This window comes from Canis lupus, chromosome 29 (genome assembly GCF_011100685.1).
Source record: "Canis lupus familiaris isolate Mischka breed German Shepherd chromosome 29, alternate assembly UU_Cfam_GSD_1.0, whole genome shotgun sequence".
In the NCBI taxonomy this organism is placed as follows: Eukaryota; Metazoa; Chordata; class Mammalia; order Carnivora; family Canidae; genus Canis; species Canis lupus.
In genome coordinates, this window is record NC_049250.1 from 17100881 (window position 1) to 17126419 (window position 25539).

Sequence of the window (25539 nt, forward strand, 5' to 3'; positions counted from 1 at the left end):
TTGAAGAGAGGAGATAGAAATGATAAAACACCATTGGCTTTCACCAATTTCTTTCTGGAGAACTTCACTGTCTCGGTAAAGGTTTGTTTGTTTGCTTTTAAGAGATTGAGAAAATGAGCAAGTGTGTATAGAGTAGGAGGAAAGGGCAGAAGGAGAGAGAGAATCTTCAGCAGGTTTCATGCTTAGCACAGAGCCTGTTGTGAATACACCTTAAGCTATCTTCCCTATTGTTTGTTAGAAAACTTTGTGATTTTACTATAGAATTTAACAAAGAGATCATGACTTTATACATAAATAATTTCTTAAATTTCTTTAATTTAGAATGGACTTGAAAATGACCTTTTGTGTTTATGATGCTTACTTTATTAAGCTATTTATGCCGAAGAACCTATGAAACATTTTTTATTTTTATTTATTTTTAAAAGGATTTTATTTATTCATGAGAGACACAGAGGTAAGAGGCAGAGACGTAGGCAGAGGGAGAAGCAGGCTCCCCAAGGGGAGGTTGATGTGGGTCTCCATCCTGGGGTCCTAGGATTCGTGCCCTGAGAAGAAGGCAGACACTCAACCACTGAGCCACGCAGGCGTCCCATATGAAACATTTTTAATACAGATGATTTGGATGTAGCATATTTTCAGTACAACTGCATAAAGTTAGGGTAGAATTGCAAAGTCGAAATATTGCTTTTAGAGAACTTAACTGAAAATGTAGGAAGTCACAGGCTCTTGGATAAATTTTAGAAAGAATTTTGTATATTTAAGTAGCCTTTAATTCTGGTTTAATCACAAGGTATGTTTTTTAAAATTTGTAACTTTGTTTCTCTGTATATGAAAACTTTTATTTGTTGAGGCACCGCTTTGCCACATCAACACATTTACTTACTTTTGTCTTTTGGGTCATGGGAGACCACCTCCAGGTTTGGTGATTCACTAAGGGGATTTACAAGACTTCTGTGTATGTAGTTATATTTATGGGTATGATTTATTACAGTGAAAGGATACCAAATAAAATCAGCAAAGGAAAAAGGAGCTTGGACAAAGTCTGAGGGCAAGCAGGCACAAGTTTCCGAGAGTTCTGTCCTAGTGGAGTCACAGAGGACATGCTTAATTCCTTCAGCATTGAATTGTGACAACATGTGTGAAATGTTGTCTACCAGGAAAAGTCATAAGAGACTCAGTACCCAATGTTTTTATTGAGGTCTGGTCACATAAGCACCCTTTTTTGAGGATATATGAAAATTCTGAGCTTCTTGAAGGAAAGCAGATCTTCAGCATAAACTGTATTATTTGTAGAAATAGTTTAGGCATGACTCACTCTTTATCAGTTTATCAGGGCCAGGCTTCCAAATAGGTCTTGTTTTCTCTTCTTTCTTTCTTTCTTTCTAAAAAAGATTTTTCTTATTTATTTGGGAGAGAGAACAGTGACAGAAAGCATGAGCGGGGGAAGAGAGGGAGAAGCAGGCTCCCCACTGAGCAGGGAGCCTGCTGCGAGGCTTGATCCCAGGGTCCTGTGATCATGACCCGAGCTGAAGGTGGATGCTTAACCAACCCAGGTGCCCCCAAATAGGTTTCTTAAAGGTTGACAATTTTAGGCCTATGCTGTTAACTCTTTCTTGTTCATGCATGTTTAATATAGAAAAGTATAATTAAATCTGGTTGCCTGGCATTATTAATTACAAATTTGAATCAGAGTTTGTATTTACTAGTTCTTTAAGTGGTAGAAATAGGGAATGAGAGACACCAAACTGACATGTCAGTTTAAAACAGAGACTTGAGCACATCGGTTTTAGATATTAAATCAGCTATGCATTGGTAAATTGAAATAATTTGACATTGCTTTTTGAAAGGGCTTGTGGAGAGTTCTGTAGATATGGCTAAGAAATGGGAGCTATTTATGTATCATGCCAAGTCAGTTATGATGAAGATGTATTTCGGATAGTTTTTTCAATTATCTAGATAATTTTGACAGTGCTTATGTGATGGACACAAATGAGGAAAGACTTCTTTTTTTTTTTTAATTTTTATTTATTTTTTAGTAATGAGAGATACAGAGAGAGAGAGAGGCAGAGAGAAACAGGCTCCATGCAGGAAGCCTGATGTGGGACTCGATCCCGGGTCTCCAGGATCGCGCCCTGGGCCAAAGGCAGGCGCCAAACCGCTGCGCCACCCAGGGATCCCCCGAGGAAAGACTTCTATGCTGGCTCTGTGGAGAATAAATTCCTTTTCTTCTAAAAATTGCCATTTTTCTTAATGGGAAAATGAAATTCACCTAAATATTGAATAATACTTTAACAGCTATATTTCTCTCTAGTAGTCTTTTTGAGAGAAAATAGTTTCTTAACAACCACATGAAGAAATGTAACTTGTGAAATGCTGATTTTCATGGATGCTGATAAAAAGTCATGTTGGTTTCTCTGGTATGAGGAATTAAGCTAAAGAAATCAATGTTTGCCAAGTGGAAAAAAGATTAAATGAAAAAATTTTAAGATGATTTTCTGAAAAGGATTTTTAAGGAAAAAGAAATTCTGATCTTTCTTTTATGTTGTCTATGACCTTGTGAGTAAAGTGATCATTTTTAACCCATGTATCAGACTATTTGTTTATAATGTTTGCCATTCACCTGTTGCTAATATTTATTCTTTCATGTGATTTACAGTGTTAGCAAATGTTGTGCCTTGCTATATTTGATTTAATCTAATGGTAAGACAGCTGCCATATTTTTAAGTCAAAAAGGTTTGTATATGCAGTGAAGTAATTTCTAAAATCTGTGAATTTTGTTTAAAAAAGAGATCTCATTGTGAAATTGATCTATAATCTTCATGAGAACAAGGACCATGTTCATATACCAGTGCCTAGAATAAATAGTATTTGGCATGTAGTAGGTACTAATTAATTTTTTGAATTAAATGAATGATAGGAAAGTATTAGTATATGCATAATTTGAAATTAAAAGTTAGAAGTTATATTGAAATAATTTATAACTTTATTTTAAAGAATATTGAATTTAAACTCTCAGTTTCTCCTATTAACCAGGAAATCATATGTGAAGTAAATCTCCTTCAAATTAATTTTTGAATGTGTTTGCAGTAAAACTTCATTATAACACTTTGTTCCCATTAACATTTCCCATATCAAATGTAAAAACACCAAAGGTTTATAGGAAGGTCCACTGTATGTGGAGCAAGCTTTATAAGCTAATGTGTTTTTAAGGATGTACGGGAACAGACGAGGGAATGTGCCTCCTAAGGACTATGGTGGTGATGTCACAGAGCAGTCAAACATACGCATTTCATCTGCTGGAAATAAAAGGTATAGTATATAATATAAATTCTGTCATTCAGTCCTTACACTGTGAAACAGCACCTGCTAAAACTGGCTTGCTGAATAAGTAGAAAGGTATAGTATGTTAATAACTTTCCTTATTTAATAAGAAAAGAACTAAAGGGAAACAAAAGAAGGAGGGGGGGAGAATTGTGTTAAATGAAAATTTATAGTACTTTACAACATTCTTTTGAACAGCAGGTTTGGATTATTAGTATGCCACGGTGTTCCAAAGAACTCCCTATAATTATAAAGTATATATAAATTTGTTTGAAATAATGAAAGGAGAAATAAGCATCTAGTTTAATGGACTAAAAATCAAATTTTTTTTTTTAAATTTTTTTATTTATTTATGATAGTCACAGAGAGAGAGAGAGAGAGAGGCAGAGACACAGGCAGAGGGAGAAGCAGGCTCCATGCACCGGGAGCCCGACGTGGGATTCAATCCTGGGTCTCCAGGATCGCGCCCTAGGCCAAAGGCAGACGCCAAACCGCTGCGCCACCCAGGGATCCCACTAAAAATCAATTTAAAATATCTTAGAGTTGGGAACCCTGGGTGGCGCAGCGGTTTAGCACCTGCCTTTGGCCCAGGGCGCGATCTGGGAGACCCCGGATCGAATCCCATGTCGGGCTCCCAGTGCATGGAGCCTGCTTCTCCCTCTGCCTATGTCTCTGCCTCTCTCTCTCTCTGTGTGTGACTATCATAAATAAATAAAAAAACAAAAAAGAATTTAAAAAAAAATATCTTAGAGTTATGGGAGTGATATAAATTAACTAGAAATAAATTGAAAATGTTCCTGCAATGTGAATTTTCCTTTGAAAAAAAAATTTTTTTTTTCATTTTCAGCTTATTGATTAGGTAATTTTTATGCTTACTTTGTAAAATTAGTGCTCATAATAATTCTGTCTTGACAAAGAGAACAGAAATCATATGTATTTTATATTCACGTTTTCTTTCTGTTGATAGTTTTTATCATTTTGGTGGCTTTCTTATACATAAGTATAAATGGCTCGGAATCTATAGTGTATAATGAAGAAAATAATGTCATATGTCAGGAAAAGCGTCTGTTTTCTCTGAAGAAAAGTAATATATAGAAGTGCTTGAGATAAGATAATCTGTTGTTTGGGTCTGATTAGATTTCCTTTGAGTCAGTTGTCTCCCCAGCTCCCCCTCTTATTTCTGTAATTTAAGGTAGGAGTTTTTAAGAGCTGCTCTTCTTTCTCAACTGTGTGAATAGGTATCTCCTTTCTCCTCTTTATTTAGGACTTATGTGTATTTATATCCATTTTCCTTACTGATTTGACTGTTCTTATGAAAAAAATTTTATTGGGAATCTATAGAGCCAGTGATGTAAGCTGAAGAAAAAGGTTATATATTTATAGAGGCTGAATCTATTGAGGTCCCACTATTTAAAGAGAGAACATGCTGATTTTACCCTGACTTTAAAAATATGTGACCATTATAGTGTCCATAGTACTTTGAAAGGCCTATAGCTCGTTCCTACAATTTCATTTGAGTTGTAATTCTTTTTGTTTTTTGTTTTAGTGCTCGAGACAATGAACCATCCAAATCTACTAACCGAGAGATCTGTAGTCCTTTTGCGGGAATGCTCTTTGGTACGTATAAAACTTCCAGTTGATTAAACTTTTGCAAACTGTTGTAGATAAGTTCTTTGGTGAGAACTCAGTATTGTCATTAATACTACTGCTACTAATAATAGAAAATACTTATCTAGTGCTTACTTTATGATAGGGCCTATGCTAAACATTTAATGTACATTGTATATAGCTCTGTGTATTATTTTATTTTATTTTATTTTATTTTATTTTATTTTATTTTATTTTATTTTATTTAACTTTATTTTATTTTATTTATTTATTTATTTTATTTTATTTTAGATTTTATTTATTTATTCATGAGAGACAGAGAGAGAGAGAGGCAGAGACACAGGCAGAGGGAGAAGCAGGCTCCATGCAGGGAGCCCGACGCAGGACTCGATCCTGGGTCCCCAGGATCACTCCCTGGGCCAAAGGCAGTGCTAAACCGCTGAGCCACACGGGCTGCCCTGTGTATAATTTTAAAATGGAATAACTTTAATAATGAGCTTTCTATAGATGATAAGTGAAATATTAATTTCAGTAGCTTTGTTGTAGTGTGGCTGTTTCTTATATTGTTTTATATGTGACAGTTTTTTTCTTCATTCTTTCTCTTCTTTAGTTAGTATAGAACTGCCTGACATTTTAGTTTCCTTGCTAGTTCCTTTTATCCTTTGATAAACATCCTTTCCTATGATCTTTCCATGTAGTTCCTGAGAAGATATTTTGTACAAATCATGATCATAATCCAAATTTTCTATTTTATCAGAAATGAAGGTCATTGTTTCATATAAGGATATTGATTTGCTACTGGTCATAATTTCAGAAACAGTGTAAAGAGAGAGCCTTACTTATTTCTTATGTATAACTTTAAAATAGAAAAGTGGTCTGTTTTCTGTGTAAAAACTATTAGAAAAAATAACATGAAATTTGATTTCAAGTGAAGTATGTGAGAAAATTGGATAAAAGTTTAGATTCATTCAGTGTGAAAGTGGTCAGTAATTTAAATCTTGGCTTAGAGATATTTAATTGCATGATATTCTCAGATCTTTCTTTCCTTGAAATGGCTATTGTGAGATAATAGGGCATAGCAACTAGATTTTTATTGATTTATTTTTTTAAAGATGTATTTTTTATTTTAGAGAGCACAAGCAGAGGGAAGGGCAGAGGGAGAGGGAGAGAGAGAATCCTCGAGCAGGCTTCCCACTGAGTGCAGAGCCCGATGTGGGGTCGATCCCAAAACCCCAAGATCATGACCTGAACTGAAATCAAGAGCCAGTCACTCAACTGATTGAGCCACCCAGGCGCCCCTAAAGTTTTATTCTAATGTAATGTCTTTAAGTGAGAATTTACCAGTGTAACCTAAGTCAGAATAAAGGCTTCATTCTTATGATGTATTTTGTTAAACATAATAAAAATTGGAGAAATGAATTTCTTTGTTGAAAGTCCACTGACAATTTTATCAATAAGTAGATTACCCTGAAATTTTAAGGTTGAATGGTATAAATTAGCCATTACTGCAATCTAGGAATTATGGATGAATATTAGGTAAGATAATAGACTCTACTGCTTGGAATAAACCATTTAAAATTATTTAATCCAGTGATTTGTCTCATGTTTTTTTTTTTTCCCCCCCGGCCTATATGTGTGTGGACCCATTGGGAAATCCAGAGATAGCACAATCTGATTGGTATAAAATTCTCATTTCATTTGAATTGAAATTTGTCTTCCTATGATTTTGCTCCAGGGACCTCATTTGAAGCCTTTTGCTTTATTTTAAAAATTAAGACCGTGACTACTTAGAGCAAAAATAATAATATATTGTGGAGTTCATAAAAGAATCATGGATTATTTGAGATTTTCCTCCTGGTTTTTTTTTTTTTTTTAATTTATTTATGATAGTCACACAGAGAGAGAGAGAGAGAGAGAGAGGCAGAGACATAGACATAGACAGAGGGAGAAGCAGGCTCCATGCACCGGGAGCCCGACGTGGGATTTGATCCCGGGTCTCCAGGATCGCACCCTGGGCCAAAGGCAGGCGCTAAACCGCTGCGCCACCCAGGGATCCCTTTTTTTTTTTTTTTTTTTTTTTTAAATCACTGTCTGCTTGTTTAATTCCCTTATGGTCTGGAAAGGTTTGTATAATTTCAATTTTTTCAAATTTGAATTTAAAAAATATTGTTAATGGCTTAGAATATAGTTTATCTTGGTGAATTTTTAGTTTGTAGTTGAAAGAATGCATTTTATGGGTGTTGAGTGTAGTGGTTTATAAATGTCAAGTAGATCAGTTGGTTGATAGTGATGTTCATGTCTTGTGCGTATTTAATCATTTTTAGCTCTTTTTCTACCACTTGTTTAGAAATAAGTTTTAAATTCTCTCACTACCTTGTTCTTAGTGTGGGGCCTGGAGTGCTGGAGGGATATTCTTAGTGTGCCTGCACCTTCCTCAGTTTTCAGCAGGACCTATTTGACCCTGACAGAGTGATTGCTGTTGCTTTTTATTTGTTGCTAGGCTGATCCTGTATATCTGGTTCTTGGAAATGAGTCTCTATCAGTGTTCCTGATGCTTCCCAGAGTGGTAGCCAAACTGTCCTTTGTGTGTGTGGAGGGTTTGTGTGAGAATTTCCTGCCCTTCCCCTGCTAGTAACAGAACTTCGCTTTATAGAAGTGCAGAATGCTGGGTCTAGCAGGTTTTCTGCTCTTCAGCCAATACATATGGCCATTGCTTTGTATGAAAGAAGTATCTAGAAAGCATAGAGTGTTATTTGGCTTCGGAAAGATCTCTTTCATGTATCTCATGTTGCCCTATCTCCAGTCTCTATCATAAGCATCTGGTGGAGGTGGAGAAGTGAGTGCAGATTCCTCTTGTGTCTGGGTTTTCCAGAGAATCTACATTGTTACTCTAGCCCACCAAAAGCCTATAAGAATTCATTAACATTCCAGCTATTTCCTTCCTACCTATTTTTAAGGCAGCTGCCTACTTCTCCATACTCTATGAAAGGTAAAAAAAATTTGGATTATCCCATCTCTCTTTGGATTGGTTTTTATACCCTTTGGAATTTACTTTTACCTAGTTTCTTATAACCTCAGCTCTCTGATGGGCTTTTTAAAAGTTACAGTTTTATAGATGATTGTTTTTCCCCCATTGTAGGGTTTGAGCTGTGTTCTCTTACAGCTTTCTGCTAAGTAGAAGCAGAACCCCCCCCCCCTTTTTTTTTTTGGTAACATTCTATTTCTTCCTCATTATGTTCCTATTTTTTTTAGAAAATAGATTTTTAAATAAATCTCAGAAAGGGAGGGTAGTGCACTGAGGTGGCTCAGTCAGTTAAGTTGGCCAACTCTTGGTTTTGGTTCATGTCATAATCTCAGAGTTCTGGGATCAAGCCCTGTGTCAGGGTTCACTCTCAGCTGGGGGAGTCTGCTTGTGGATTTTCTCTCTCTCCCTCTCCTTTGATCCCTCCCTCTGCTCGCAACTGCACTCTCTCTCTCTCAAATAAGTAAATAAGTTTACTTATTTTAAAATCCATTTGATTTTTTTTTTTTAAATGTGGGGCTTGAACTCAAGACCCCAATATCAAGACTTGCTTGTTCTACTTATTGAGCCAGCCAGCCAGGTGGCCCTGTGTTCTTATTTTTATTTAAATACTTGGACATAGTTATGATAGCTAATTTAATATCTTTGTTTTTCTATCATCTGTTTACATGTTTTTTCTATTGATTAACATTTCGAATGATTATTGGTCGTTGTATTAGTTTTCTGTTTGCAGCATCGCATATGAGCACAAATTTTGTGGTTCAAAACATCCCACATTATCTCACAGTGCCTGTGTGTCTGGAGTTTAGATTCAAGACTCTATTCAAGACTCACAATGCTATAATCAAAGTGTCAGGCTGTTTTTTCATCTGAATCTGCTTCTAAGCCCATTCACATCATTGGCAAAATTCATTTACTCTAGTGGCTGTATTACTAAGGGCCCTGGTTTCTTACTGGATGTTAGGTGGTGACCACCCACAGTTCTTAGAGGCCATCCATTGTTTCTTCCCACATGGGCTTCCTTACCATGGCTGCTCACTTTATTATGCTAGCAAGGAAAATCTAAACTCAGGGAGGGCTTTTACCTGATTGTATCAGGCCCACCCAAGACAGTCTCTCTTTTGATTCAGACTTGAATTTTGATCTAGAATTTGTACCTTAATCACATAAGCAAATTCCTTTGGCCTTTGCCATATTTTGTTGGCTGAAAGCAAGTCATAAGTCCTGCCTATACTCAAGGGGAGAGGTTTATACAGGGAATCAGCATCAGAAAGCAGGGAACATGGGATCTCTCTTAGAATTTTGCCTACCACAGTAACATTTTTCTGATACTTAAAAACCAGTCTTTTTGAGGTCTTATTGTAAGCTTTGCTAGGGATGTCTTAGAGTAGCTTCTTCCTAGGGACAGTCCAGCCCTATTACTACCAAATGACTTTTTTGGGGGGTGGTCTTCCTTGAATACCTTAGGGGACCACTGAGAACTCCTTTATAGTAAGGTGGAGCTGGAATTTCTCTCTACTTTGAGAATATCCAAGAATTTTTCAGTTTTTTGTCCAGCCTAATGGAATTTTATACTATTAATTTATAGACTAGTGCACAGTAAAGTCTGAAGGGTCCCCTGCATAGGTTTTTTTTTTTTTTTTTTTTTTTTTTTAGTAGATTCCATGCCTAGAATGGAGCCTAACATGGGGCTTGAACTCATGACCCTGAGATCAGGACTTGGACACTTAACTGACTGAGCCACCTAGGTGGCCCCTGAAGCTCTTTTTTTTTGCTTCTTTTTGAATCTTCGCCCTAAAACTCCAGACATTTTAGGCTTCCTGAATTTTGATCTTTATCTGATTTGCTAAGTTTCCTGGCTTTGTTTAGGTTCTCCTTCCCTGTACCTATGGTCTGGAAATTGCATTCAGGCAGAAGTGGCATTGGTTAAAGGGCTCACCTCATTCTCCTTCCTTCAGGTATTATAGTCCTATCCTACCTGTTGTGCAGTATCTGAAAAACATTTCATATTTTGCCTAGCTTTATTGTTTTCTTTCTATGGTGGGATGTTAAATTCTGTTTATTACTTCTATCATGATCAGAAGGAGAATGGATCGATTTACTTTGATATAAAACATTATTATTAATTTTAATGTATTTCATGTTATTCCTTATGGGAGCTTCACTCTTGCTGACATCTAAGCTTAAGGGCACACTTAGATGCTGTATATTCACTGATGATAGGGAGACTAATAATTAAGGTAGAACAGAAATTGCTGCTCAGTTGCATTTTTGATGTCCAGCAATTGTGTGATGTTTCAGATGATGCATATTTAGATTAGGAGGTTATTTTATGTCATTAAGATATGCAATAATAACATTGAGGAAAGAAATGGAAAGATATTCCATGCTTATGAATTAGAAGAATTAGTATTTTTAAGATTCTATCTATCTATCATCTATCTATCTATCTATCTATCTATCTATCTATCTATCTATCTAATCTAATCTAATCTAATCTAATCTATCTATGACAGCAAGCATGCAGGCAAGGGTAGAAGGGGAGGGAGGAAGACAGAATTTCAAGCAGACTCTGATGATCATGGAGCCCATGTGGGGCTAGATCACATGACATTCAGCTAGTGACCTAAGCTGAAACTGAGAGTCTGACACTCAACGAACTGAACCACCCAGGCACTACTAGAAGAATTAGTATTACTAAAATATCTGTACTATCCACAGCAATCTACAGATTCAGTGCAATTCCAGCAAAATACCAATAGAATATTTTATAAAACCAGAAAAAATAATACTAAAATTTATATTGAACTACAAAAGACCCAGAATAGCCAAAGAAATTTTGAGAAAGAAAAACAACACTGGAGGTTTCACAATTCCAAATTTCAAGATAGTCCCACAAAGCTATAGTAATCAAAACAGTGTGGTAACTGGCATAAAATGGACACATAAATTAATGGAACAGAATAGGGAACCCAGAAATAAACCCACGCTTATATAGATGGTTAGTCTGTGACAAGACAAGAGCATACAATGGGGAAAGATCGTTTCTTTATTTTTTTTTATTTTTATTTTTTAAAGAGAATCTCTTTATAGTGCTAGGAAAACTGGACAACTACATGTAGAAGAATGGAACTGGACTACTTTCTTTCACCATACTAAAAAATAAACTCAAAATGGATTAAAGACCTACATATGAGACCTAAAACCATAAAAATCCTAGAAGAGAACACAGGCAGTAATTTCTCTAACATCAGATGTAGCAACATCTTTCTAGAAATGTCTAAGACAAGGGAAATAAAAGCAAAAATAAACTCTTAGAACTACACCAAAATAAAAAAGCTTTTGCACAGCAAAGGAAACCACCAGCAAAATGAAAAGACAACCTACTGAAATAGGAGAAGTTATTTGCAAATGATATATCTGATAAGGGGTTAATATCCAAAGTATATAAAGAACCTTTAGAACTGGATACCAAAAAAAAAAAAAAAAAAAAAAAAAAAATCAATTGAAAATGGGCAGAGGACCTGAATAGATATTTTTTCCAAAGAAGACATACAGATGAGCAACAGACACATGAAAAGATACTCTGTATCACTATCATCAGAGAAAGGGAAATCAAAACCACAATGAGATAAAGAAATACCGTATGATCCAATAATTCCACTAGTGGGTATTTACTCTTAAGAAAATGATAACACTAATTTGAAAATATATATGGATCCCTATGTTTATTGCAACATTATTTACAGTAGCCAAGATATGGAAGCAACCTAAGTGTCCATCAGTTGACAAATGGATAACGAAGAAGTGGTTCATACAGATAATGGAATATTATGCAGCCATAAAAGTATGATTGTGCCATTTGCAACAACATGGGTGGACCTAGATGGTATTATGCTTAAGTGAAATAAGTTAGAGAAAGATGACTACCATATGATTTCATTTGTATGTGGAATCTTAAAAAACACACGAATAAACAAAAATTTGGAATCAGACCTATAAATATAGAGAACAAAGTGATAGTTGTCAGAGGGGAGCAGGGTGGGAGAATGGGCAAAATGGATTAAGGGGAGTGGGAGATTCCAACTTTCAGGTATGGAATGAATATGTCGTGGGAATAAAAGGCACAGCATAAGGAATCTAGTCAAAAACATATGGTTGCGAATATTAACTACACTCCTGGTGAGTATAGCATAATGTGAAGACTTGTTGAATCAATGTTGTATACCTGGAACTAATGTAACATTGTCAGCTGTAGTCTAAAAAAAAATCACAGTAATCACTAAATCACTTGTAAGTAAAACAAAAAAAAATGCAGTAATAATCTGTGAATCTAAAATGTTTGCACAACTTGATTTTCACATGATACTCAGATTTTTTTTTTTAAATAGTATTGAGGGAACTATTGAAGATTTTGAGCAAGGTGCCCATATAATTAGTGTTGTATTTTAAGACAGTTAATCTTACATAAGTTTGCTGGGTGTATTGGGGCAGAGAGAGGAAGAATGGGGAGACTAATTAGGAGGTTATTGCTCCAATCCAGGTGAAATGTAGACAGATCCTATCCAAGTTAAAGATGGTGAGAATAAAGCGAGGATCTGTATATGAAGTGAATAAGTGAGAATGATCATTCAAAGTAATATGAGGTTTTGAAGCTTGATGTTCTTGCCATTAGCAGAAAACAAAGGATCAGTTGCTCTTGAGATGTTCTTTTCGGATACACTTGTTAAATTTAAAGGGCTTATAGGAGTTATTAGTGGTGATATTATCCCAATTATTAGAAAAATGAGGATGGGCGTTATTCTCTTTTTAAAAAATTTAAAAATTTAAAAAAAATTTTTTTAGAGATAGCAAGTGTGTATGCAGATGGTGGGAAGGGGCAGAGGAGAGGGAGAGAGAATCCCAAAGTAGGCTCCACCCTCAGTGCAGAGCTCCATGCAGGGCTGGATCCCACCACCCTGAGGTCGTGACCTGAGCCAAAATCAAGAGTTGGACCACTTAACTGACTGAGCCACTAGAATATTCCTTTATTTAAGGTTTTTGATTAAGTTTAGAGATTTGGGAAAGCGTAATATGTCTTGTGATTGACATGTAAAAGATATTCATAAATTATGAAATTAATTGAAGAGGTAATATACAATTTTGCCTTTTTATATATTCTGCAGATGTAGTCATTAATTATTTGTAATTAAAAATGGAGGTTTTTAAAAATTTGAGTTTCTAGTTGGAGATGTTGCTTAAGAATTAAAAACATTTTTTTCTTAAAATCACTTTCTAGGAGGTGAAGATCGAGAACTTATTCAGAGAAGGAAAGAGAAATATAGACTAGAACTGTTGGAACAAATGGCTGAACAACAGAAGAACAAGAGACGGTAATGAAAGGTTTGCATTTAAAAAAGGTGTTTTGAACTTCAAATGCATTTGTGTAGGGGTGCCTGGGTGGCTTAGTCAGTTGGGTTTCTGATTGTTGATTTCAACTCCATTTGTGATCTTGGGTCATGTGTTGGAGCCCCACCTTGGGCCCTTAGTTGGCCCTGTGGTGTCCACTTGAGATTCTCTCTCTCCTTCTTCCTCTACCTGCCATCCCACCTGCCCCCCCTTTCTCTCTGTCTTAAATAAATAAATAAAATATTAAAAAAATGCATTTGTGTAAATGACATGGTGACAACAATTATATAATAAAATAATGGGATATTTTTCTTAAGATGATAATATATTTGTAAGTCACTTCCTTTTCAGCCTCTACATTGTAAATCAGCTAGGACAATAAAACAAATACTATATGAGTTTTCATTTATTGTGTTATATAGGTAACAAATGAGACTGTATATTATATAACAGACCTTTTGCATACCTTCATTAATTTCTTCAATTTTTGAATTAGAGAAGCATTCAATGTTATCTACATGCCCCCTGTACTATCTCATGCATAGTAACAAATACAAAATGTAACTATTTTGTCTATTAACAATGTAAAATGATAAGCACACTGATATAGTATAAAAAGTAATCATGATAAATCCACAGATATATATAGTATACAAGTCTCAGTATTTGTAATCTTTCTGGTAAAAATACCTGTGAAATAGTAATTATGGTTTATAATTAGGAATAGATATCTTAGTCTAGAGAATTCGAGACCTACTATTATCTTCTAGTTTTACCTTTTTGCCTCTATGTTTGAGAAAGCCAGTATCTACTTCCTTATATTAGTTCTTTTCAACAACATTGTAATTTTTTTTGTAACATAATTTTCTTACAAACTCTGGTTAAGTACTTAAAAAGTATGGTATTAATTTTTAATTTTTTTATCTTTTTTGCCAATAAAACATACATGAACTGTCAGCATTTTTGTTTTATAAGATAAAGATTTTGTCTTCTGTACTTTATTCTGTACAAATTACTGAGACTTTGAAGTACTCCAGGCACTGATTTTAAGATTTATTGTAAGTCAGTTTACATGTGAAATCTAGTTTACTTCACACCAAATCAAAAATTTAGTATTTCAGAATTAAGGCTTTATTGTCCGTTAAAGGAATTACTAGTACTCGAAGATGTTATTGTATGGACTTTGTGTTTAAGTTTGTTACAATAATGATTATGATTTTGATAGTGTTTACTACAACTATTTAATACATAGAATTTTAATTTTGTTCAGAGAAAAAGATATGGAACTCAGCGTTGCAGCTTCTGGAGTACGAGACCCTGAGAAATCGGTAAGGATTCCTGGCATCTTTTAACGTTTACTCTTCCATTTAAATAAGCCTCAGTGGTGATGGCAGGTGGAGGTAGAAGATATTGATAGGAATATAATAGTAGACCAATTTGAATAGTAATAAATTCAGTCCTCATAAAACGTGAGTCCTAACTCATTTATTCCTCTAAGATAATTTTTCCTTTTTCATATGTACATCTTATTTATTTATTTATTTATTATTTATTTATTTATTTATTTGGATTTTATTTGTTTATTTACGAGAGAGAGAGGCAGAGACACATGCAGAAGGAGAAGCAGGCTCTATGCAGGGAGCCCGAAGTGGGACTTGATCCAGGATCTCCAGGATCACGCCCTGGGCTGAAAGTGGTGCTAAACCTCTGAGCCACCCGGGCTGCCCTTTTAGTTGTTTTAAATTAGTTCTTTCTGCTTTGTTTACATGTACTATCCGAGGGAGAGTTATCTCAGTTTAATTTACAACAGGTGTTAATAATTTATCACTTTTCTTAGAATGATTTCCATGGAAACTGAAATCATTGATTATATTGTTAAAGCAATTTAGTAATTTTTATTTACTATAAAACTAGAGACATAATAATCTTGTTTTCAATTTTGCAATTCTCATCATTAAGTGGAGTGAATTACATCATTGCAGTTAAGTAAGGAGGAGGTAATAATTTATTGCTCTTAAAATGTGCTTTTTTTTGGTAGTGAGATATGTAGAATTTGCTAAGGCAAGTTGTTGTCTTTGACTAAAGACACTTTAATTTCATTAAAAAGTTCATTCTTAAAAAGAATAGAGCAACTTAAAATTATTCAATGATAGGCAACTTTTAGTACACTTACTTATGCTAAGTATATATCCTATTGATTTAAAGCAGTATATATCTGAATTATATATCCTATCCATTTAAAGAAGTTTAATATTGTACTAGTATTACTCCCAGTGTACCTTTATTTCCCCAGTGTGCTTTTGACTTCCCATAGAATAAAACTTTCAGATTAATCTGAGAAATCATTTCTGAGGGATTAAACATGGTGGGGAAGAAAGGATAATTCCAAAGCTAAATATATTTTCTTCTATCAGTGAATACCTTTGAAATAGTTTTCACAGTTAGAAACTTTCTTTTAAAATCTTGAACTTTTTAATGTAATGTGGTAGTTAAACATTTGCTTTACAGCTACATTAGTGTTTGATGGACATTCTTTATATTTGAATGAAACAACTTAGAGTTTCAAGTTGCTTTATGAGAATAAATAAAAAACATTAGGTACAATAGTTAGACCATTACTTTTGGGTTTACTTTTGATGTCAAATCTTAGAAAAGGATACATAAATGAATTCTGAAGCAGGGGTTAGGAAACTATAGCCAAATCTCGTTGCTTCCTATTTTTACAAATAAAGTCTTATTACAGCACACCTTCATTGTTTACATATTGTTTTGGGCTACTTTACTGGTATGATTGAGTTGCGTAGTTCTGAAGAAACTGCATGTCCTGCAAAGCCTGATGTATTTACTTTCTGGCTTTTTATAGAAAACATTTGCTGACCATTCTCGAGAACACTTATGTCAGAAATGGCAGTTGGATAGAGAAATAGCACAATGTTTCTAGGATAATAGAGTTTTATATTTAGAATTAATATCTGGCTCTAGTCTTTGCTTCATTATTTATTAATGGTGAAACCTTATTTACTTTCAGGGATCCTTAATTACCCCGTATATAGAATTAAGGATTGGATCTTCAAAGTTTATTATAGCTGTAAAATGCCTTTATTCTCTAACTTAAGTGCCTGTTTGCAGTCTGAGTTGGAGGGTCTTTTGAGCTCCCTTCCACCTTTAAATTTCTACTTTTAAATTTATGATTACATGTAACAGATTTTTTTTCTTTATTTTAGCCTGATAGACTAAAGCAGTTTAGTGTGGCACCAAGACACTTTGAAGAGATGATACCACCTGAAAGACCCAGAGTAGCTTTCCAGACGCCTCTCCCTCCTTTATCTGCCCCATCTGCCCCACCCATCCCATCAATTCACTCCATCCCATCTCAAAATGAAGATTTGCACAATGGATCCAGCTGCACCCTTGGTGAAATGGTGCCTCCCAGGTGCTTGTTTAAAATGTTTTGGTTTGGGAATTAGGTAAGGTATCATTATATTTTATGTTCAGAAGGATTTGGTGAAGTAGATAAAGTTGTCCTTCAGAGATTTTTGTATGATTAACAGCTTCTGTGAAAGAATTTCTCTTCAGATTTGTTTGCATTGTTAGTCTTTTCTCTTATAAAAACAAGGGAAATCCTTATAACATTCTTTTATTGTTTAAAGATGCTCTAATAGTTTTAGAATGCATAACAAACTAAATTTAGTATTTAGTTTTAGGATACATTTTAGAATATCTATTATTAAAAACTCTTAACATATAAAAGCTATACTTTTTCTTCAATTTTATAATTTCCACTTGGCAAACACTGATTACTTCTTTGAGTTTAAATAGAAAAAAGTTTCTTATGTGGTTCTTTTGTATATATTACTTTATTTTAGATTCTATTTCCTTAAACTCTTTCTCTGTGATTACTTATAGGCTATGCAACTCAAATACCTGAAATAAAAAGTGTTGACAATATAAAACTTGTAATTTAGGTATTAGGGTAAGGGATTTGGTTTTTATAGGTAGAAGACATCATGCTGTCCTAGACTACACATAAAGAAAATTCTCTTGTTAACATTGATATTTTCGGATATGCGCTTTCTTCCCTTAGTAAGATTTGAGCTTATTTTTTGTTTACTATTAATGTATTAATTATAGGAATGTGTTTAATTAGGTGTTTTTCCTTTTTAATATTGATATTTCCTATGCTATACTTTCTTTCAGTAGGACTTGATCTTATCTTTTATTTACTAACAAATTGTAGCACTGTGTGTACCGTGTTTATTAGGTGTTTTGTTTGTTTGATCTAATGACTCCCTGACTTAAAGCACTAGGTAAGATTGAAATTACAGAGCATGGTATGATGGTCTCTGCATTGGTTTAGGGATTAAAATAGTTGGCTCCACTGTCTGGATTTTGGGAATACCACACCTCTTTTAAACTTCTGTTTTTTTATTTGTAAAAGTGAAATAGTAGTCTTTTTTTTTTTCTTTCCTACATTTACAGAGTTGTTGTGAAGGTCAAATTCTATATGAATCTCAGGGATCCCTGGGTGGCTCAGCGGTTTGGCTCCTGCCTTTGGTCCAGGGCGTGATCCTGGAGTTCCAGGATCGAGTCCCGCATCGGGCTCCCTGCATGGAGCCTGCTTCTCCCTCTGCCTGTGTCTCTGCCTCTCTCTCTCTCTCTATGTCTATCATGAATAAATAAATAAAATCTTAAAAAAAAATTCTATATAAATCTCTATCCAAATTTAAGATATAATGATGTTGGCGGTTGGTTTCCTTTCATAGCGGTTTCTCAACTGCTTTGTTGACATATCCAGGCAACACTTAGTAAGGTTAGACACATTGAGTTACCAGTAAAGTGTGAAAAATATCAATGACTGGAGAGAACTTTAATGCCTTCTTAGCTCTTCAAAATTATTTTGAAGTATACAACAAGGGATAACCTGTGAAGATAGACTCAAGAGGGAAGACATTCTAAGATGTCTCCTTTTCTTTTTCTGGTCATCTAAAGGAATTTGCCTTTTCCATTTTTTACTATTGGAAAATATTGCCTTGATGCAAATAGATTTTCCTAATAATCAAGTGCTGAAGTAGAGGTTTTTAGAAGCTTTAACTTTATGAGATACAAAGCATTATGTCCATTCTTTACTGTTGATACTTAAGTGGCTTCTCTTTCACATTATGGCTGACTTACCTTTGAAAGAACAATAAATTATTTTAGAGTTAAAAAAAATAGGCCCTTTCCCCTCAGTCAAATGGAACTATTTTTAATCCTGTTTATACTTTGCCTTTTCTTCTTGCACTATCCTTCTCTTTGACTCCACCAACATGGCTGAAGCATTGTCATTCATTCATTCATTCATTCATTCATTCATTCGAGAGAGAGAAAGAGAGGCAGAGACACAGGCAGAGGGAGAAGCAGGCTCCTCGCAGGGAACTTGATGCAGGATTCCATCCCAGATCCCAGGATCATGCCCTGAGCCGCAGGCAGATGCTCAACCACTGAGCCACCGAGGCATCCCAAAGCATTGTCTTTTCTAGAAAGCCTTACTACTTCTTTCCTCTTTTCCCCATATGATTGAAATGTCCCTGTTCCATGTTCCTACGGCACCCTGTGTCTGTTTGTATTGTTTCACATACTGTGCTGTAACTGCCTGTTTATTTCTGTATTATTTATGAGGGACAGGGACCATGTTTGTTCAATACTGGCATATAATATATATATATGTTAATTAGATATTAATTGATTATTATAATTCAAAGTTTTCATCTTATATATGTTATACCTTAAATTCTGAAATTTGGTAGAATATTTTGCTTTTGAATCCTAATTTTTGATAAGAGATTAAAACAAGATGGTGGCCTTTTCAAAGCAGCAATTAGATTTTCAGCAAAATTGTGCAAAAGAATTATGTTTTGATTTAAAAATGCAATGAAATATGAGAAAAGTTCCCCCCCCCTTTTTTTTTTGATATAGGATTGCACCTCTGCCACCTCCTCCCCTGCTACCACCTCTGGCTACTAACTATCGTACTCCTTATGATGATGCATACTATTTTTATGGGGCCAGGAATACTTTGGATCCCAGTCTTGCTTATTGTAAGTTACCTATAGGTTAAACATTTTTTTTCTGGTGGTTCAGTCAGGAAAATTATTTAATGTTAGCAAAAATAAGTTACAGCCACAGCTTTACTTAATTCAAATATTACATATTTATTGACTTAAAAACGCCCAGTTTAAAACTCAGCTATATTTCATAGTTGTTTTTTTATTTAGCTTTAAGAAATATCTATTTTGTGGTTTCTTGCAATGTTCTTTGCTAACTCCTGAGAAGGAAATATGAAATTTTTCCCTTAGATAGTATTCAATATGTGATTTTTTCTTTAGGAATAAAGTGTTGATAAATGGGTACTCTGAAATAAATTTGTTTTCTTTTAAGATGGTTCAGGAATGATGGGAGTACAGCCTGCAGCTTATGTTAGTGCTCCTGTCACCCACCAGCCAGCACAGCCTATTATGTAAGTTTTTAAAATAATTTCTTTCAAAATAATTTGTCTTTCATAGAACCTATATTATTTTTTCCCTTCAGAACAGGTGTAACTTAATTTGTCAATTATTGCATAACCAGTATGTTCATGTATTGCTTTTAAGTCAGTGTTTCATAGTACATTTAAAAAATTAAGAGTAATCTCACTTTCACTTAGAAAAGTCATGCATACATATTACTGATAAATAATAATACAAAGAAGCATATGCAAAAAGTTGAAATCACCTGAAATCCCATTCATTCAGTGATAGGTGTATCTAAGCATTCAGTAAGTCTTCTTTCTTTTTTTTCTTCCCCCAGGAAATCTTCTTATGTTGTCACAAATCATACACACACTGTACACCAAATCATGTTATATTATGTATACTGTTCTTTTAAAAGTAACAATATATCATAAACCCCTTTTCCATGTCAATAAGTATATTTTATAGTATTATTTAAAATTAAACTTTTTTTTTTTTTTTAAAGATTTTATTTATTTATTCATGAGAGACAGAGAAAGAGAGAGAGGCAGAGACACAGGCAGAGGGAGAAGCAGGCTCCATGCAGGGAGCCCGATGCGGGACTCGATCCCAGGCCTCCATGACCACACCTTAGGCTGAAGGCAGGCGCTAAACCTCTGAGCCATCCAGGGATACCAAAATTAAACTTTTTATTAGAGATATTATAGATTCCCATGATGGAATTATAAGAAATTATATAGAGACATCTTGTGTACCTTTAACCTAGTTTCTAATGCTAAGTTCTTGTAAAACTGTGGAACAATAACAGCCCAAATATATGACATTGGATACAGTCAAGATACAGAACACTACCATCATCACGAGGATCCATTATAATGCCCTTTTCAGCCATACCTAATTCCTTCCTGCCCCTATTCCCTCCCTCCACTAGGGACAGCTAATCTGTCTGCATGTCTTTAATGTCATTAAAAAATGCTATGTAAATATGGAACATTTATGTAACCTTTTGAGGTTGACTTTTTAAAATCATAATTCCCTAGGGATTCATCAAGTAGTTGCATGTATAAATTGTTTGTTCTTATTGCTGAGTAGCATTTCATGGTATGTTTATACCACAGTTTGTGGTACATTGTTGAAGGACATCTAAATTAGTATGAATAGAGTGGCTATAAATATTCATGTATAGGTTTTGCATGAACATAGTCTTTGGTTCTTTAGGAAAATTGGTCAGGAGTATTATTTTGGGTTATATGGTAGTTATAACTTAAGTTTTATAAGAAACTGCCAGACTTTTCACAGAGACTGTACAATTCACATTTGTATTGGCAGTGTATTCAGAATTTGGTTTCATTACGTCTTTACCAGCATTTGGTGTCATGACTTTTGTTTATGGCACTTTGATATGTGTGTAATGATAGATCATGGGGGGTTTAATTTATATTTCTCTAATAATGATGATGCTTAACATCTTTTCATGTATTTGCTATCTATAAATCTTTAATGAAATGTTTCTTGATTTTTTTTACACATTTTATTTTACTTTTTTTTTTTTTAAATAGGCTCCATGCCCAATGTGGGGCTTGAATTCATGACCCTGAGATCAAGAGTCACATACCCTACTGACTGAGCCAGCCAGGCGCCCTGTTTTTTTTAACACATTTTAAATTGGAGTAGTTGTTGTTTTTCTAACTATTGAGTTTTTGAGGATTCTTGATATATCCTAAATACTAGTGCTTTATCAGATACATGGTGTGCAAATATTTTCTCTTACCCTACAGCTTATCTTCATCCTTTGAGTAGCATGTTGCAGAGAGCAAAAGTTTTAAATTTTTAATCAAGCTCAACTTATCAGTTTTTTCTTTTATGTATCATATTTTCAGTGTCAAGTCTAATATTCTTTTTCTAGGCCTACATCCCAAAGATTTTTTTTTTTTTCTTCCCCTTAAAGTTTTGTAGTTTTTTGTTTAAGTCCATGATCCATTCTGAGTTAATTTTTAGGTAAGATATGAGGCTTAGATTGAAGGTCTTTTTTCTTTTCTTTTTTTTTTTTCTTTTCTTTTTTCTTTTCTTTTCTTTTTTTTTCTGTTCTTTTCTTTTCTTTCTTTTCTTTTTTTCTTCTTTTCTTTCTTTCTTTCTTTCTCCTTTGGGTGTCCAGTGGTGCCCAGCACCATTTGTTAGCAAGATTATTTGTCCTTTATTGAATTGCTTTTGCATCTTTGTCAAAATTCACTGGACATGTATTTATGTGAGTCTGTTTCTGGGATTCTGTATTCTGTTCCAATCATCTATGTGTCTACCCTTATGCCAGGAATATTGATTATTGTAGTACTATAGCAAGTTTTGAAATTAGGGAAGTATGAGTTCCCCAAATTTATTTTTCTTTTCCAGGATTGCTTTTGCTGTTGCTGGTCCTTCGCATTTCAATGTGAATTTTAGGATAAGCTTGTCGATTTATGCAAAATGTCAGTTGAGATTTTGGTACAGATTATATGGAATCTATAGATCTGTTTAATATATTTTTTCAATTTCTTTATTGTAGTAAAATACACAAACAAAATTACCATTTTAAGCATTTTAAGTGTGTAGTTCAATGTTATTAAGTACATTCATATTGTGCAACCATCACCACCACCTGGAACTCTTTTCATTTTGTAAAACTAACTGTACCTATTAAACATTTCTCTATTCCCCCTTCTGCCCCTTTCTGTCTCTATGATTGCAACTACTTTAGATACCTCATAGAAGTCAAATCATGTTACTCCTCCTTTTGTGTCTGGTGATTTTACTTACTATAATGTATCAAGGTTAATCCATGTTGTGATACAAGTCAGACTTTCTTCAAAAGGCTGAGAGTAATACTTAATTGTATGTAGATACCACATTTTGTTTATCCAGTTCATCCATCAGTGGGCACTTGGGTTGCTTCTATGTTTTTCTGTTGCGAATATGCAGTTGTGAATGTGGGTGTACAAGTGTCTTTTTTATTTTTTTTATTTTTTTTATTTTTTATTTTTATTTTTATTTATTTATTTATTTTTTATTTTTTTTACAAGTGTCTTTTCTAGACTCTGCTTTCTGTTTTTTTGAGTATATACCCAGAAGTGAAATTGCTGGATCATATGGTAATTATCTGTTGGGTAACCACCGTATTGTATTCTACTGCAGCAGTACTATTTTTCATTTCCATCAGCTCTACATTAGGGTTCCAGTTTCTCCACCTCTTCACCGACACTTGTTATTTTTGTTTTATTTGATAATAGCCATCCTAATGAAGTGTTATCTTACTGTACTTTTGATTTGCATTTCCTTACAATTACTAATGTTGACTGAAGTTTTATGTGCTTATTGACCATTTGTCTGTCTTCTTTGAAGAAATGTCTATTTAAGTCCTTAATAGTTCATTTTTTAATTGGGTGATTTGTTTTTTCTGTTGATGAATTTTAAGAGTTCTTTATATATTGTGGATATTAATTCCTTATCAGATATATGATTTGCAAATATTTTCCCCTACTCATTGTGTTGCCTTTTTACTCTGTTGGTAGTGTCTAGCAACACTATAGATGCATACACATTTTTAATCTTCATGAAGTTTAATTTGCCTATTTTTTCTTTTTTTATCCAAGAAATTATTGCCAAATCCAATATTTTGAAGCTTTGGCTCTATATTTTCTTCTAAGAGTTTTATAGTTTTTGGGTCTTACTTTGAGGATTTTAATCCATTTTGAATTAACTTTGGTATTAAGTGTTAAGAGTCCAGCTTCATTCTTTGCTTGTGAATATCATTTTCTTAGCATCATTTGTTGAAAAGACTGTCCTTTTCCTATTGTGTATGGTCATGGCACCCTTGCAAAAATTATTTTACTTTACATGAATGTATTTAGTTCTGAGCTCTCTATTCATTTGTTCTCTATGTCTTTCTATATGCCAGTACCATGCTGTTTTGATTACTGTAGCTTTGTGGTAAGTTTTAAAATCAGGAGGTATGAGTTCTGTAGCTTGTTCTTTTTCAAAAATTTTTTTGACTATTTGGAATTACTTGAGAGAATAAAATCTTAGTAAGAGTTTTTCTATTTCTGCAAAAATATCATTGAGATTTAGATAAGATTTGCATCAAATCTGCACATCACTTTGGGTAGTATTGACATCTTAGTAATATTAAACCTTTTAATCCATGAATGGGGTACTTTTCCATTTATTAATGTCTTATTTAATTTGTTTCAGTAGCGTTTTGTAGTTTTCAGTGTTTGTACAAGTCTTTCACACTGTGGTTTACTTAATTCCTAAGTATTCTATTCTGTTTGATGTTATTATAAATGGAATTGTTTTTGTAATTTCCTTTTCAGATTATTCATTGTGTATTGAATGCAACTGGTTTTTGTGTGTTAACTTTGTATCCTACCATTGCTGAATTTGTTTTACTAACTGGTATTTTTTGTGTGTGGAATCGTTAGGGTTTTCTATATGTAACATACATCATCAATGAACAAAGATTTATTTCTTACATTCCAATTTGGGTGCCTTTTACTTGTTTTTCTATCCTAAGTGCTCTGGTTAGAACTTCCTGTACTATGTTCAAAAAAAGTAGAAAGTGGGTACTTTTGCCTTGTTCCTGATCTTAGAGGAAAAGCTTTCAGTCTTTTAAATATGGCATTTATTATGTTGAGGTAGTTTATTGCTAGCTTGTTGAGAGCTTTTATCATGAAAGATTGTTAACTTTTTAATCATTTTTCTGCGTCAATTGAGATGGTCATTTTTTTTCCTCACTTCATTCTATTAATGTGGCATATTGATTTTTGTATGTTAATCATTCTTGTATTCCAGGAATAAATCCGCCTTTAATCATGGTGCTTGATTCTTTTAATAGGCTTTTGAATTTGGCTTGCTAGTATTTTATTGAGGATTTTTACATCAGTGGCCACAGGCAATATTGACCTGTAGTTTTCTTATAGCGTCCTTTTCGTTTTGGATATCAGGGTAATTTTTGATTAGTGATTCAGTTTCCTTACTAGTTATAGGTCTTTTCAGGCTTTCTATTTCTTTATGGTTTACTTTTATATCTTAACATTATTAAGTCTCTAATCCATGAATGTGGGATGTCTTTATAAAATTATTTGGGGTTTTAAAATTTCTTCCAGTGATATTTTGTAACTTTTACACTGCTTAACTTCTGCTTAATTGATTTCAAAGTATTTATTTATTTATTAATTTTAAAAAGGTTTTTATTTATTCATGAGACACACAGAGGGAGAAGTAGGTTCCCTGTGGGGAACTCGATGTGATACTCTATCTCAAGGACCCTGGGATCATGCCCTAAGTTGAGGGCAGATGCTCAACCACTGAGCCACCCAGGCATCCCTATTTCAAAGTATTTAACACTCTTAGGTGTTGTGAATGGAATTGTTCTCTTAATTTCATTTCCCTATTATTCATGCTAGTTTGTAGAAGTACAGTTGAACTTTGTATATTGATCTTATATCCTGCAACTTTGCTAAACTCTTAGTTCTAACAGTTTTTAGTGGATTTCTTGGCATTTTCTGCATGCATGATTACATCATCAGTAATGAAGATAATTTTACTTCTTCCTTTATCTTATAGGCATTTGTTTAGTCTTTAACCATTAATTGTGATGTTAGTTATGGGTTTTTTGTAATTGCCTTTATCAGCTTGAGGAAGTTTTCTTCTATTTTTTGTTGTTTGTTTCCATTATAAATG

At 34.0% G+C, this 25539-nt stretch overlaps 1 protein-coding gene across 28 annotated transcripts in view; it reads left to right on the plus strand.

The window, feature by feature from the left end:
• The window catches only part of CSPP1 (centrosome and spindle pole associated protein 1), a 183604-nt gene that overhangs the window by 51570 nt on the left and 106495 nt on the right, over positions 1–25539 (plus strand). For 25 of the 28 annotated variants that reach the window (XR_005381064.1, XR_005381063.1, XR_005381062.1 and 22 more), the window contains 7 exons: positions 3211–3309; positions 4868–4938; positions 13230–13323; positions 14610–14667; positions 16564–16772; positions 19295–19416; positions 19757–19835. Coding sequence is in view for 21 of the 28 variants with exons in the window: in XM_038579450.1 (XP_038435378.1) it covers positions 3211–3309; positions 4868–4938; positions 13230–13323; positions 14610–14667; positions 16564–16772; positions 19295–19416; positions 19757–19835 (732 nt within the window). In the remaining 7 variants the exon portion in view is untranslated. The remainder of the gene's footprint in view (positions 1–3210; positions 3310–4867; positions 4939–13229; positions 13324–14609; positions 14668–16563; positions 16773–19294; positions 19417–19756; positions 19836–25539) is intronic. The other 3 variants (XM_038579457.1, XM_038579459.1, XM_038579468.1) reach the window with 2 other exon arrangements.